Genomic DNA, 14,629 nt, shown 5'->3' with positions numbered 1-14,629 from the left:
TATTAAAAAATAAAATGGTCAATTCTATTTCTTTTAAATTTTAGATATTATATTTAAATAAGTGCAAAAAATATTAAAAATCACTATTATATATAGACAAAGTATGCACAAAAAAGAAATATAAAATTCAATTCTAACAAGTCAGCAGACAATAAGATAATCAACACCATGTAACATTTATAATAGAATAAAGTCAAATGATGCAGAGTAAAGCAAAGAAACTTTATCAAATAGACCAAACTTCAAAAGAAATCAACAAAAAAATTCTATTTGAGAAGTATATCAAAATGGCACGAAAAGTCAGAAAGGCAATATTGAAAATAAAAACTCTAAAACATAAAAATGGCTTTACATCCGCTTGTACATTAACACACAAAATCAAGTACCCTCGTATAATATAAGATTGAAGTCTACAAATCAAATCAAATGTAATAGTTAACCTAGAATTTAGCACCACTCACAGAAACTCTGATCGAAGTAAACCATGTTGGGGAAGTGCCTTTTGTATGTTCCTTTTGTAACACCATTCAAATCATTTCCTTCACATCTTAACAAAAGTCATATATATATATATATATATATATATACATATATACACATACACACACTTACTTATATATATGTCGAAAAAAGCACAGAATAGAACATATCTCTGAAAAAGCAACGTCAAGAGAAGGAGTCTGAGTTCATCAGAGATTGAACACGTTGCAAGGATCACACACTTTACAACCAGTAAAAATGCTAGTTATATAGACCATTCATACTGTATATTCTGAGACCCAGGATGGAGATTATGAAACCCTTTGATCGAAGCACAATCACGTAGCAAAACAAAAAGCATTCTCATTGTGTGAAGGAAAGCAAGGCTCCAGTCTGATCGCCACGCAAACCAACGCCTGTTCTTTTTTGGTTTCCAACAGCGGCGTTGCTATCCACAAGTTTTTGTTTTCCGAGATATCGCTGGCTCCAGTGAACATAATCCACTGGGTTGGGGTGTTCAAGTGTTGGACTTACGGTGGAAAGCATTTGGTGCGAAACAGGAAATACCAAAACTGATCGTTGTTCCATTTGCTCGCATGAGAGTCAATGTTGCGTGGAACGTTTCTCACATGGTTAAACAAAAAAATAAAAAAATAGGGACAGAAAATCATCGATCTCAAGCTTCCCTGTATGGATCGAACCGTGCGAAGTTGTGGAGATGGGGAATGATCAAGGCTGCAAGTATTTTCCCGGGTTACTTCGGCACCACAAGCTTCACTGCACTGTATGAGTCGCATCGTAGGAGATTGCCTCCAGGCCTTACTTTGGATGGATAAGGCGGTGTTGCACATCGACAATCGCCACTGTTGGAGATGTCAACTCCTGCTTTGTCAGTATCAGGCAGATTCATGTTCATCGTTCCGGTTTTGTACAATTTTTCTAGGGGGTCCACTTCTCCAGCTGGAGATCGCTGAGTCCACATACTTGTCGACTGTAGCCCATTGCAATTGTAGAATATCCCATATCACGTCTTTTCACAGCTCCAATGACTCAAGGGCTATAGTTAAAAGCTCTGCTGCACGACACTGGAGGATTGACTCATAGACTAGTAGCTTCATGTGCTATTAGTTACGAGACCTAATGCTTTCGGTTCAGGACCTGCTTCTTCTGTCGGATTCTTTAAGTCTCTCTCTATATCAAAATCCAATCTAGTTCCATTCTGTGTTGATCTCTAACTGTGACGCCTGTTTGAATCCTGGACACAAACCGGAAACATTTGGCAGCAGCCGGCAGCAAGCTATTTATGCAGCAAAAGTTGGTGACACGAAGAACAGTCTTTGGGCGTTGGAAAACGGCTGGAGGTCATATTGTTCAGCAAGGTATATTTCGTGTGAAGCTCTGTGTTCAACTCATGCTAAGTCCCTCGAGTTCAATCTTCGAAAGGAATGGATTGCTATCCCAGTTAGATCATGTTATTGCTTTTAATCTAATCAATAATCAAGTACTTTTTTTAAAATTTAATTTTAGCAAAAAAAATCTAATAGTCATACCACGAAATTGTGGAAAATTGACATGTAAAATTATGTATCACGATGATACAATGATGACCACACTCTGTAAACTTTCAGGACCCAGCGTATGTTTTGTGGAATGAAGTCATTGAGAGTCGATGTAAAGCAAACTTTATTATCACATAGAATAAAATTCACTAATAAATACAACCTTATTGAATGGTTGATATTGAAAAAGAAACCTTCATCATGTTATAATAATACTCGAATTGGTTTCTCTCTTGCATGAGTTTGCGTGAAGAAACGACAGCAGTGTACACATATTTAACCTTGTTGTAAATAGAAATGGTTGTGTCTACTCTCTTCACAGAGGCATGTCCTCTGAGTTTTGAGCATGTGTTCCAATTCTGTCCAGAGTATAAGTTCAGTAGTTTTTGTTTTTGGCGTCAAAGTTGAAGGATACGGAATCCAGAGAATCCTCTTTTGATCACGACAGCAAGAGCTGTTGACGATGGACTCCTCCAATTGACCGTTGAAACAAGAAGAAGGAATCAAGAGCATTGAAGCTAGTGATGAGGTCCCCACCGTCGGAGTGGAAGCTGGTCCAGCGCCGTCCCCTCTTTAAAAGCTTGTTATCCCTGGAATCGATACCAACATTTGTTTAAAAGTATTATTGAATCTGATCATGTTTAAGTTGCCGAACTTACTAAAGGAACTGTACCCATATCCATCTGGAACGATCGATAAGGTCCTGGTGTGGCGGTTCGTAGATTTTCCAGAGTACTGCAGGTTAATTCAACAGCATTGCCTGTCCAGTTTCCCGAAACATGGGTCCTGCATGTAATGATCATGTACTCTAGAGCAGAAAAATAACAGTCTGCGAGACTAATCCCACAGATCTTTGCTCAAGAGTTGCCTAAAACTTCCACCTGTATGTGGAAACCGACGAACCAAAACAAGTTTCCATTCTAGTAGGTCTCGTAGTCCAGGTTGTCAATTGAGGCTGTTCAATCTCTACTCATGTGAACTGCAAGATTTTGAACGTCACTGAACATGAGGGATATACTCTCCGAAGTACACTCCGCAAATACTAGATTAACGACGCGTTACAATCGTCTTGAAATATCGGACCGATCCCTCAACATTGAGAAGCGATAACTTGCGGATATGCCTAGATCAACTTTTCTTCCATTCTCTTGGAATCTTTGACCCACACTACAGACGAGTCGGGCATGAACGACTCCGCACCAGGGGACTAGAGTGCTATCAGTGAATTCCTAGTGGGAGACCACAGAGAGACCCAAAGTCTCCCCCAACCCGGCGATTCAGGCAGCGCCAGAGCTCGGGATGAGCCCAGATGGACGCGTGCAAGATAATTCACAAAGGGACATCCAGTTGCACCCACAGGCGGAAGACGGGGATCGTCGCAACTGGCGGGTCCGGCGCCGTCAACGTGCTGCATGAGTCCGAGAAATTCAAGTACCCGAACGTGGCAAACACGATCTCGTACAAAGTGATGCTAGTGTGAGAGCATTTCGCATGCACGTTGGATTTGTGTGAGTTGAGTGAGGTCACAGGACGTGATAAGCATATCCCCGCTGGAGGGAGCTCGTCACGAATGTCGTTTAAGTGGACTAGAAGGAAACACTAACTTGACCTGCAAATCCAACTTTTCTTCACTTTCGGATCAAGAAGACGGAGACTGACTTTTCTTTTCTTTTTTTTTTTTCTTTTTTTTTTTTCTTTCTTTCCCAATTAGCGGACTGTTGCAGCAACCACGCTGAGCAACCAGCATTAATTGATCCATCAGCCATTCGGGCAGCTTTGCCGCTGCAGGAAATCAAAAAGGTGCCGTCACTTTGGAACAGCATTCACTCTTTTGAAAAATCTGCTGAATCAGGTGGTGTCTTGTTTATTCTTTTGACCGTCGGGTTCTTATACGAATATGGAGTAACGTGCTCATTGGAGGTCTATTTGTAAATGTGCCGATTATTGTTATTAAATCAACCAGCAATAGTCGGAGAGTTGCACAGTTGTGAATTATCTTCATGCAATTAATAGTCCTTGATTTTAAAAAAATGAAAAATATTTAAAAATTATAAAAACACTTTTCAGGTGAAATTTCAAAACCACCAAGTTAGTGTTTCGCCATTTATGGCTTTAGTTTGGCTTGATTATTTGACTTTGAAACTGTCTGAAATTATATTTCAAGAAAAATCGGGTTTAAATGTAAACTGAATAAATTTCTAGCACAACTTCTTTAATGGCAGAAACCACCATTTTTATTATACGCATCGGTATTATCAGCTAGCCAATCACTGGCGAATACCCACTAAAAACCTTAGAATTGAGTTTTGTTAATTTTATTACTCCACCAAAGTCTTGGAAAGTGATCACCATGATATGATATTCAATAAAGTAAGCTATCAAATGTGAATATACAACAGGATCGTAACTGTAAATCTGCAAAGAAGCTAACTACAAACCAATAGAACTTCACTTTCCAAACGTAGGACCTGATGACGAGTGCTGGTTGATTAGGGGATGCATATCCTAACCGAGAACCTTAAAGAGATCAGAAACAGTTTCCAGAAACTCTACCGTTTAACTTGTCATAAATTTTGGGTCACCTCTACAGCACTGCAAAATTACGAGCACACATACGGCCGCGCGTAATCCCACGCCCTCAAAAACAGTCGAATCAGGAGATCACTCAGCAAAACTGTTAGCAGGAGATACGCGAGTTTGATGGTCCACGTCTTCGGAAGAGACCTCGTGAAGTCAATTGATGGCTAGTTACCATTCCAACCTGTCATGTAACACATTCCTCTGCCCAATATCGATGCAGTCCAGGTGATGCTTTAGAACCAGGTAACTGTGACTACGGTGTCTTATGCATCGCTAGGCCGGCGCTTGGAAGTGCTCTGGACTGAAAGCTAGAGTCCTTGATCAATTCACCTCTCTTGGTTTTATCATCAGACTTTGTGAGACCTTGAAGACTGCGAAGTAGCCTTCGATCTTTCAGGTTGATGCTTCACCATTAATTTTGTTAAGATTCTCGACGCTCATGATTGAGACATGAGCAGAAAGTTCCAAAGGATGCTTGTACATGGGGTCATTTTAATTTTTTTTGAATGTGCCACTTCGGTACGCATGAGGTCAGTATGCATGCCACAGGGCCAGAACGAGTCGCTACAAACCTAAATTTTACTCAGCTCACAACGTTGCCAGAGGTTGTTGTTGTTGTTGTTGTTGTTTTTTTTTTTTTTTGACAGATATAAAAAAAAATTAGATCGTTCTCAATGTTGCTTTCTTCTTCCCCCTTTTTTTTTGTTTGTAAATATGATAGTTTTAAAAGCATCTCTGAAATTGCCCTAAAAACCTAGGTTATTTTTCTATTACGAATTCTACTAGCAACCCATCATGCTTCGAAACGATCCTTGAGAAAGAAGGTCTCAGAATAGAATGTATCAGTGATGGTCTTGTCTGAGGATCTGAATAATTTTCCTCGCATAATTCTTCGAAATTTTGTCGTTCCAAACTACATCCACACAATGGGCCGTGACGGTGCGTGAAAGCATTCTCGCTGCACAAGTCCACAAAAGGTGACGCCGTGTTAGTAGTTCAAGGCTGAACGCGAGAAAGCGTCTTTTCTGCGACCTGCATCGGGGGCAGTTGGACCCACCCATTTCCTTTTTTTACGGCATGCACCCTGTGACGGTCAGAGGCAACGAAATCTACAGTGGAATCAGTATTTAAAGCGTTCATCCCACCATATAATAAAAGTAAACTATTTGTTACAATGGTCAAACCCAAGTAGACTGTGTTCAAGTACCGATTCATCATCCACCTCAGCCCAATACTCAGCATCACCTGGGCTCTACTGCGCTTTACACTGATGATTAAAATTGTGGCATGATGTCAACCTCAAGCAATGAAATCGTCCAGTTTATTTGTTAAAAAAAACAATCCTGAAACAGTCTTGCTTCTATCGTACACACTTTACATGGTTTGATCCGTTCTGTTTACTGATTCTCCGGGACCAGAAGTTACTGAAAAGGATCGGAAGGTCGCTCACAAGATTTAAAGTGAGAATACCCACTTTCTCCTTTGAAAGAATCTTGCAGGAGCTCAGATTTTGGTGGCTTGTTCACAAGTTCCTTCAGTCCATCGTGTGGACGGCATCTTACTGTCTTCGTTTGATTCAATTGCCGATGGGTATTGAGCCTCAGAAACACCAACTACAATGTAATCTCTTTCCAGGCAAGGCAAAGTTGTTTCCGCCGACTGAAACCACGAAAGTTTAATTCAAGGCCGATTGACAAGAGAATTAAATAAAATTTCGTTTGTGATTAAGGTCGTCTGTTCGGCACGGCGGCCACAACAAATCCGTGCCCAGGAGTGGGCTTCACACTATTGAACAGTCCATTTGCTGGCTGATCCTTGGTTAGGGACATTAAAGCCGATTTCAGAACGGTTGAAAGAGCGGCCTCTCCAGGCGCGGCACTTGAGTGTGGACTGACCACTGAGCCACTCGGTGCAACAGTGGTGAATGCCGATGGAGGCGAAGATGCATTCTGTTGCCCTTGTCTGGTTTGATTTCCCACAACCTGAGAGAACTGATTTCGCGAATTCTGGTTCTGTTGGCCTATAATGGAGGTAATGGCGGCAGCCAGAGCAGCGGTGAATTTCGGATCGGAGGTGATCATTGCAGTGGCTGCCGTCACGGACTCCGCCAAAGACGGTTGCAACGCTTGTGTTTGTGGACCAGCAGGGTGCTTACTAAATACCCCACTCGAGGATTCCACACTAGGATGATGTTGCATGAACTGATTGCTCAGAGTGCCTGCTGGGGAGAAAGCGCTGCCTAAATTCGATAGTGGTGCACAGTTGGTCACCACGGCAGCGCCAGCTGTTCCATTCATGAGAAACATTGGGGTATTTCCTGTGGCGGGTTGTTTGGGGACAGTCATGAATTGTTGTTGACTGCCACGTTGTGAGGTCACGACTCCATTCGTGATTACACCCTGAAGGTGCTGCAGATTCGTAGTCGTGGAGCCGGAGCTATTAGTCAGTCTTAAACCTAGTTGATTCATGGGTCCGTTCGTCAGGTCTAGAGTGATGGATGGGAATGAAGCGGATGCAGTGTTTGTCGGAACAGCTGCAGGGTTCGGCCCTTGAGAGCCGGCCATTTGCATAAATTGAGGTGCCGAGGTCATGAATGTCATATCACAAGAGGTAGAGCCCGCAAGAAACATCGAAGCTGCGGCAGAGGTGGTCGAAGCCATCGCTGCAGCAGCGGTCGACAGAGGATGGTTGTGGGTTCCTTCATATGTGGAAACCAGAATAGAGGTATCCTTGGCGCACCTTTGCACCTGCTTGCGAACTGGACAGCCAGACATAACAGTGCAGCGGTAATATGCGCGAGGGCAAGGATTCCCTTTAGCCATCTTCTGACCATATTTTCTCCACTGGCATCCGTCGTTAATCTGAAAACAAAATATCTCACCATGTTAATCCAGGGACTTACACATATCAACTGCTTAAAGCTGGCTTTGAAGCTACAAAAGCAATGCGATGAGAGTAGCTGTTGAAGTATTTAAAGAACTCCAAGTTCTCACCGTTGAAGCATCGGATCGAGTCCGGACAGACACGCGAGCTTTCCTGAAGTTGGAATCTCCCTCGACCTGGGTGACCGGCACATCAGAAGGCGCGCCATTCTGAGCCAGCTTCATTGACTTATTAGCTTTATGTTCAGTCGGCTCTGATGCTCGCTTTCGGGGCTGATCAGATTCCTCCGCCGGAGATGGAGGGTGCAACATAGGAGGACATCCTTGTAGGGACTCGGTTGGCGATGTTGATCTTTCAGGAGATGCTGATCCGGTTCTGGGCCTAGAACGCGTTGTGACTTCGACCTTAGGTACCTGACTGTTCAGGGCATGCACTAATCCCATGTGCTTCGCAATCTTCACATGAACTGTTGACTTGAGAGGACTCCCAGCCCGCAAGTTCTCTCTGTCTGAATTTCTCGATGTCAATGCTCCATGAGCCGCTGGCGTTGAAGAGGCATCCTGAGGCACACAAAAGTAACAGTGGTCTGTTAATGAACTATGTTTCATGTGGTATGAAGGATTCCTCGTAAAAGGAAGATTGATAAGGTTAAAGTGTAAAGATCTGCTGGACAGATGCTGGCGACTGTTTAGAATAGTTTCACTGACACGGCTCGTTGATTCGTATCATGTATGAGGTACTTAGGGAGCCTAATTTACATGATGATTTAATTGAAGCAAAATTTGGATAAGAACGATCAATAAAGTCGTATTGCACAAATAGTAGCAGATAAGATATTAGTTGGTTCTAATAAGTGCCGACTTGACCACGCTTTAAACCACTATTTCCACACGGAATTACAATCCTGGTCGCATGCAAATCCTGAAGAAAAGAAAACCATGAAAAAAGACCATCGCAGAAGAAAAAGCTTAAAACAGCTAAAATCAATGAAGAGCTGTGTGTAACCTGTGTCAGGAGACTTTGGACTGGATAGATCGTAGAGTCGCTGTGCCGTTGCATGGAAGCAACCACAAGCATCTGAAGATTGTGGTGTTCCATCGTAAGATGCATTAACACAGAACGAAATCGGTCATTTTCTTGCCTCAGGCGCGTAATTTCGGTTCGTGCTGCGATCAACTGCAATTTTTTTACGACACTAATTATTAGTATCCAAAAACATTCTTGGAACAACCAAGCATTGCTGTGCTCCATCTCGGACCCAGAGCTAGCGGAAAACTACACTGTAAATTCGTATTCAATAACCGAAACCTGATACATAGTGCCGAAACAAGATATCAATGCACTGATGGAGGAACAGAAGCACGTCACAGGGCAACCTTTTTGGAATCAAACTACATAGAATACAACATAGAAAGATGTGCAACCTCATCTTTGAGCTTGGAAGCGGCAGATGCGGGTAGTCCAACGGGTGAAGGGGGAGGCGATTCGTTATCCACTGTTGAGCGATCACTGCCAGTTTTATCGCGTTGCGTCAAGCTGTCGACCACCAAGTGATCTCTCTCCCTAACCTCACTTCCACAGCCTTTAACCTCGCATGTGAAGGCATATCCATCATCAGAGTGTTGTTGCGACACTTGAATCTGAACTGGATGATTATTGGCTCCTGTATCCTCGACGCTACACATCTGATGATCCAGCCGCGTCTGGGTGTTTAACTCATGTTCGTCACTTTCCATCTCCTCGTCCTTGTCGTCACTGTCTTCGGCTAGCTTGAGGGATAAATCTATCTTTCGCACCATGTCAACTCTACCGCTGCTGCCGCTCTGCTTTTGAACAACTGCTGTGGTCATGGGCATACTATCGAATCTATTCTCCTCTTCCTTCTCAACAACTCCACCGCTTGGAGATCCCATGATCTAGATCATCGACTACAACCAACGTTGTTGAAGACCTGTCTTCGTAAATAACACGACTCGGAAGCCTATGGCGAGCGCAAAGTCGATGGATGCTCTTTCACTGTCACAGAGACTACTTCATCCGCCATACTACCTTCCTTTTCGACAATCTTCGCGTAACGACAAGCCCAAATTCGCAGACTGGTTATCCAGTTCGCCGTCCACAACTCCTTTCACACCCAGGAGTGATCATTCTAAACGCTGCGTTTAAGTGCAAGATTCCCCCAACAAGTACAACTCTTCTATTGATGTCCCTGAAAAGCAGCCCTCAGATTCCCGAATACGTCCGAAGCCACGCAAATTGGAAAATTATGTGGTTTCAGCTCAGAGTTCTTAAGTAGCCAAGCCTGCTATCGGGATCCTTTCAAAAGTAAAGTAACAGACGTCCAAAAGCTCTCAAGTACTTCTCAACATCATGAACTCTCACAATTGACGATTGCTTGTCAACTCTTTCCTATCACACGTTACAGTTGGAAATAAAGGCAAGGGAAAGCCCTACCTCGACCTACCACAAGGAAACACATGCAGTGAGGAAGCTTGAGAAAGAGAGGTATAGAGACACAGAGGTATTTATGCAACCTAGGAAGGGTGGTCCACAAGGCGACGGGTGTGAAAAAGAGAGAGACGGAGAGAGAGAGAAAGAGAGAGAGTTGTCAATGCTCCATAAACAAGCAGCTGGCAGGAAGATTTTAGTCTTGATGCTCTGGCAGTTGGATAACCCAGCCCTAGTAAGTACACATCACCTTCGACTGCTAGAAGACTTCCCGTAACCGGATCCTGACAATAAGTTCCACGAGAGTTCCTCCGCGATTGATAGGACAAGATAGAGCCTGCGCTGAAGGAATTACTGACAGACTGCAGGCAGACCCACTTTATGGACCAGAAAAGCTCCCCAACAGCAGCTGTAGGAAAAGAAAAAAAATCTCCCAAGCATACTCAAGCGAACTTCCGCGATACAAGGAAATAGATCAGACTAAAGAAACTGGAAATAGAGGTCCACTATTCAACATTTGACATTACGTGGTCTTACATCCAATGGCTATTCAACAATCCCTGCTAGGGGCGATCTGGTCGCAGCGTTACGTGAACTCGGGCTTCCCCCGGGTCAATTTGCGCAACGATAAGATTTGTGGCTCCGACATGACGAGCCCCTTGATTCAGGTCGGCTTATCACTACGAACTCTAAAGGTCATTCTACTTTGTCTACCGCTTGTTTCTCCAGCAATCGGTGGCCAAGACAGAACGGAGAGTGTCCCACGATGAGGGTCAGCCACACTTCATCCCGGCCCCTCCGGACCCTCGAACTCTGCTCTCATCAATACGTCTACATGCCCAAGGTGGATTAATAGAACCAGCGCCTCGGGAAGATTCCTATGAAGAGGAAAACCTGGATGACTGCAACAAGACGATGACAGTCCCCAGATTATTATTCGACTCATGCATCTACAGGCCTTTCCGGTTGGAGGACAAGCATCGACAACACTCCTGGTAACATCCCATGGACAACACGACCCTTACGGAAACCAGGACTGCGATTGCATCGCAACCTCATCTCGCACTCACAGACACAAACACCTTGGCTTGCATGTGGACTTTGATAAGTGTGAAAAAACTCGTTGTGTACATTGGTTGTTGAGTTAAACCATTCAAGTATTTTGAAAGCAAGTTTTCTTTTGTTTGTTTTTTGTGAATATTGTGTGGGATGTTTGTACATTTGATAGTAATGTTCATAGTGATAGTGTGTATATTTTTAGTGTGAACAGATGTTTTCTTGAGAATATTGGCATTACACAAAAATAAATAAATAAATAAATATACACTACTTTTAAAAAAATGTATAAAAACATGTAGCCGTATGTGTGTATATATATATATATATATACATACCCAACTGTTCTTTTTTGCATTCTATTATATATTATAATATAATCCAGTTCCTAATCATTGGAGTATTAATATTTGGGTGATGCTATTTTTGTTTTTATTTTTAAATTGCAATTGCTGTGATCCTTCAAAATTTCATATCTTAAAGAAAAATATGTATTACAAATAAGATTCTAATTTAAAGTCAATCACGTGAGATTATGACTGTAATCTTTGTCATATATCATACTTTATAAAAAAAAAAAAAAAAAGTTAAGACTCCAAACCCTTTTGTTTCTCCTCATAATTTTTGTGAAAGCATCATTTAAAGAAATGGATACTTTGACTCATGACAACAGTGATAGCTTTACAAAGAATATATATATATATATATATATATACATGGTTTTATTTTCATTATATATATATATATATATATACCCATGCATTAAAATATAAAAACTTTACAAGATTTTCTTTAAAACAAATGCAAACATGAAAAAATCCATAGTAATATATATATATATATATATATATCCATTTGAGGATGGAAAGAGATCCTTTATGAAGTCATGGGAATGGTTGGAGGTAGTCTTTGTCAATCCAAAAGGACCCATTAAATTGGCTCATTACTTTTTGTGTATCTTTAGCTTCATGGCACAACTATACTTCCTTTGACCAACTCTTTAGAGCCTCTTCTCAACTTTCACGACCAAAAAATATTGTTTTCAATTTATAATGAAAAAAAATCTTAGTAGTTTTGTGCATGTGGATGAGAGAATTTGTAAGCAACAATGTCAAAGTTAGGAAAAGATTGTTTTGTCCGAAACAAAAAGTTATTTTGTAAATTAAAGTCCTTGAAGGATTAATATCAATTTACATTTATAATTTAAACATTAAAGACATGTTTAAATGTCATTCTGAGTTTAAATTTTAATTTGAGATATTGAAAATATTATAATCTTTTAATTATTTTTTATTGAACATAATACTTTTGATGCGATAGAAACATGTGTTTTATTGGTGGAACAACGATGATTTTTTTATTTTGTGTTTGATTATAGAGAGAAAGAAATATGGATCACTTTCAAAACCTTTTAATTTAATTGTACATTGTTGAAAATGATTGGATATTTTTAAGCATTTTAATGTACCCCACATTGTAAAGAAATTTCAAATTCTAAAACACCAATCTAATAATTTTTAATCCTTAACAATAATGCACAATCAAAAATCCCACACCACAAACTTTCTCAAAGGACGTCATGGCATAACAAATATGTATTTAATACAGAGCTGCTTTAAATTATTAAAAATCCAGGATTGAATAGTCAATATCAATTTTATACACAAATAAAAAAAAGCAGACAAATTTTGTGCAAAACATAAACAATGAAGAGACCAAGGCCTCTCATGGGTCAAAAATCTACTTTGGGGTAATACCTCGAGATGTGTCAAGCAAGACATCTACATAACATCAAAATATTAATTAGGGTTTCCACAAAACTAAGCAAAATATTAATTACGGCTTCCAAAAATGAAGAAAAAATATTCTCAAAGCCCAAACTGAAATATCAATTGGAGTTCACTACAACCGTTACCCCGTTCATTGAAACAAACATCAGCCTATGCAAGAAATATTTTCGTTATATATAATATATGTAGAGAAAGAAAAGAATACAACAAACATCCCGAAGAGATCGCCGCGGTGTCGGTACCGACCCGAACGAGGCAGCGCCGATCATCACTGTCGGTAACTTCCAGCCTCGCCGCCCCACCAGGACTCTTTAAAACTCACCGCAGCTCTTCGAAGGTGAGAAATTCGCAACCCTCTTAATCGGACCCTCACCGTGGCATTACAATGTGGGCTAGTCTCCGGCTGCACCGCTCAACGTGAACCCAGCCAGATTCAACCCTCACGAACTCGGGCTGTAAGATTGGTGGGCATTGTGGGCGTCCCCAGGGTTTGATTACCCACAGTTCGACGCAATCCATGCCGTGGTGATCACTCCATGAAGCTAGTCCGTGCGGAAAGACTCGTCCGTTTCATAGATGTTGGTACCGCTTTGCAGTGGAAGAGATTGGACCCGCGGCCTTGCAGAGATCCCGGTGTTTTAATCCGTGGGTTTTGAAACTGCGCAGAGTGGTTCCTGGTCAACAGAAGATGCCATCGCGCCCGTGACGAGAGCATTTCGGTGACCGTACAGGTCGTGAGAACAAAGTTTTTTTCCTTTTTTCTTTTTTCTTTTTTTTTTTTTTTTTTTTTGTTCGTGATTATTCCCATACGTTGAGCTTGAAAATTGCGGCCTACGGGTGTGTACTGAGACCTTAACTTTGGAATTTTCGGCGTTTGGATCTGCTTCAAGTGACTCCGTGAAATATAGTCAAATCTCAATTAGCCGGAGAAGTGATCTGGATGCTCATTAACCAAAGGCTGAGCTCTCCTATAGTGGTAGAGATCATCGCTTTAATATACCTGAGGTGTAACATTCAAATGGCAGTTTGTACCATTACGTGCCAAGATGGAACACTGCTTTTGTACCAGCAAATCGACATCAAGTAACTAAAGCTTCCAACGACGTTCAAGGAATCAAAGGAAGTGTGAAAGTTCAAGGAAACCTGTGGAAACAGACCAGATTTCGTCAGATCAGTTGACCCATGTTGTGCTATTCCAATCTACGATGTTCACGACTCCTCTCAGATGCGTCTTACTTGGTTTATCGAAATTCTGAGCCCACATGTCTATCATATCCACAGTAGAAAACAATTGTCCATCATAGTCACACCCGCTGCAAGCCACACAAGCGGCAAGTTCATGCGTCTTGCGTCCGCTACTTTGCAAAGTTCTTGAAGCCTTGGGTCAACATGGTTTCTGAAGTTCTCGACGTACGAAAGTTCAGAAACGCTTAGTCAGTGAACTTTCCATTCACGACTATCGAACTATTGGTTGGGCAGGCTGCAGAGGTGTGTGAGATCAAGCAGTTTTCAATTTTTCCTACTGCATCAAAACACAACTACAGCGTGGCCCCCGGTAGACTCCCGGGTGGGCAGGATTCGCAGATTCATGATGAGGGAGGAGCTTGCCGAACTGAATTAATTATAGTGCATCCATTTCCTAGTGAAAACTCAAACAAGAAAACACGAAGACTTGGATGATGATTTTTATTTGGACTACTTTGGAAATGCCTATGCCAATATTGGAGTTCCAAGACTGTGGGGCTTGTTTGGCTTCTTCGGAGCGTGGGGTCTCTGTAGCGTGACCTTTTAAGCTATTGTTGGCTTTTCTCAAGAGGTCATTGTACTTTTCTC

General features: G+C 41.7%; 1 protein-coding gene across 1 annotated transcript; it reads right to left on the bottom strand.

The window, feature by feature from the left end:
• Nucleotides 1-5,912: 5,912 nt before the first annotated feature.
• On the bottom strand, nucleotides 5,913-9,987 carry LOC112289235 (uncharacterized). The gene is made up of 4 exons (XM_024534285.3): nucleotides 8,927-9,987; nucleotides 8,508-8,678; nucleotides 7,613-8,062; nucleotides 5,913-7,480 (listed from the first exon to the last, which is right to left on the bottom strand). Exons 1-4 carry the CDS (start codon nucleotides 9,413-9,415, stop codon nucleotides 6,344-6,346), a joined length of 2,247 nt encoding a protein of 748 aa, XP_024390053.1. The 5' UTR covers nucleotides 9,416-9,987; the 3' UTR covers nucleotides 5,913-6,343.
• Between the last annotated feature and the right edge of the window lie 4,642 nt (nucleotides 9,988-14,629).

This window comes from Physcomitrium patens, chromosome 12, assembly GCF_059467195.1.
Source record: "Physcomitrium patens ecotype Gransden chromosome 12, ASM5946719v1, whole genome shotgun sequence".
Classification (NCBI taxonomy): Eukaryota; Viridiplantae; Streptophyta; class Bryopsida; order Funariales; family Funariaceae; genus Physcomitrium; species Physcomitrium patens.
This window is presented reverse-complemented; position numbering and strand designations above follow the sequence as displayed.

Bases quoted from the DNA above. Each gene is read 5' to 3' on its own strand.
- LOC112289235 (XM_024534285.3), bottom strand. From the start codon at position 9,415: ATGGGATCTCCAAGCGGTGGAGTTGTTGAGAAGGAAGAGGAGAATAGA. The intron at 8,679-8,926 runs GTTGCACATCTT...AAAAAATTGCAG, and splicing joins CTTCCAAGCTCAAAGATGAG to TTGATCGCAGCACGAACCGA. The intron at 8,063-8,507 runs GTTACACACAGC...TGTGTGCCTCAG, and splicing joins TCCAAAGTCTCCTGACACAG to GATGCCTCTTCAACGCCAGC.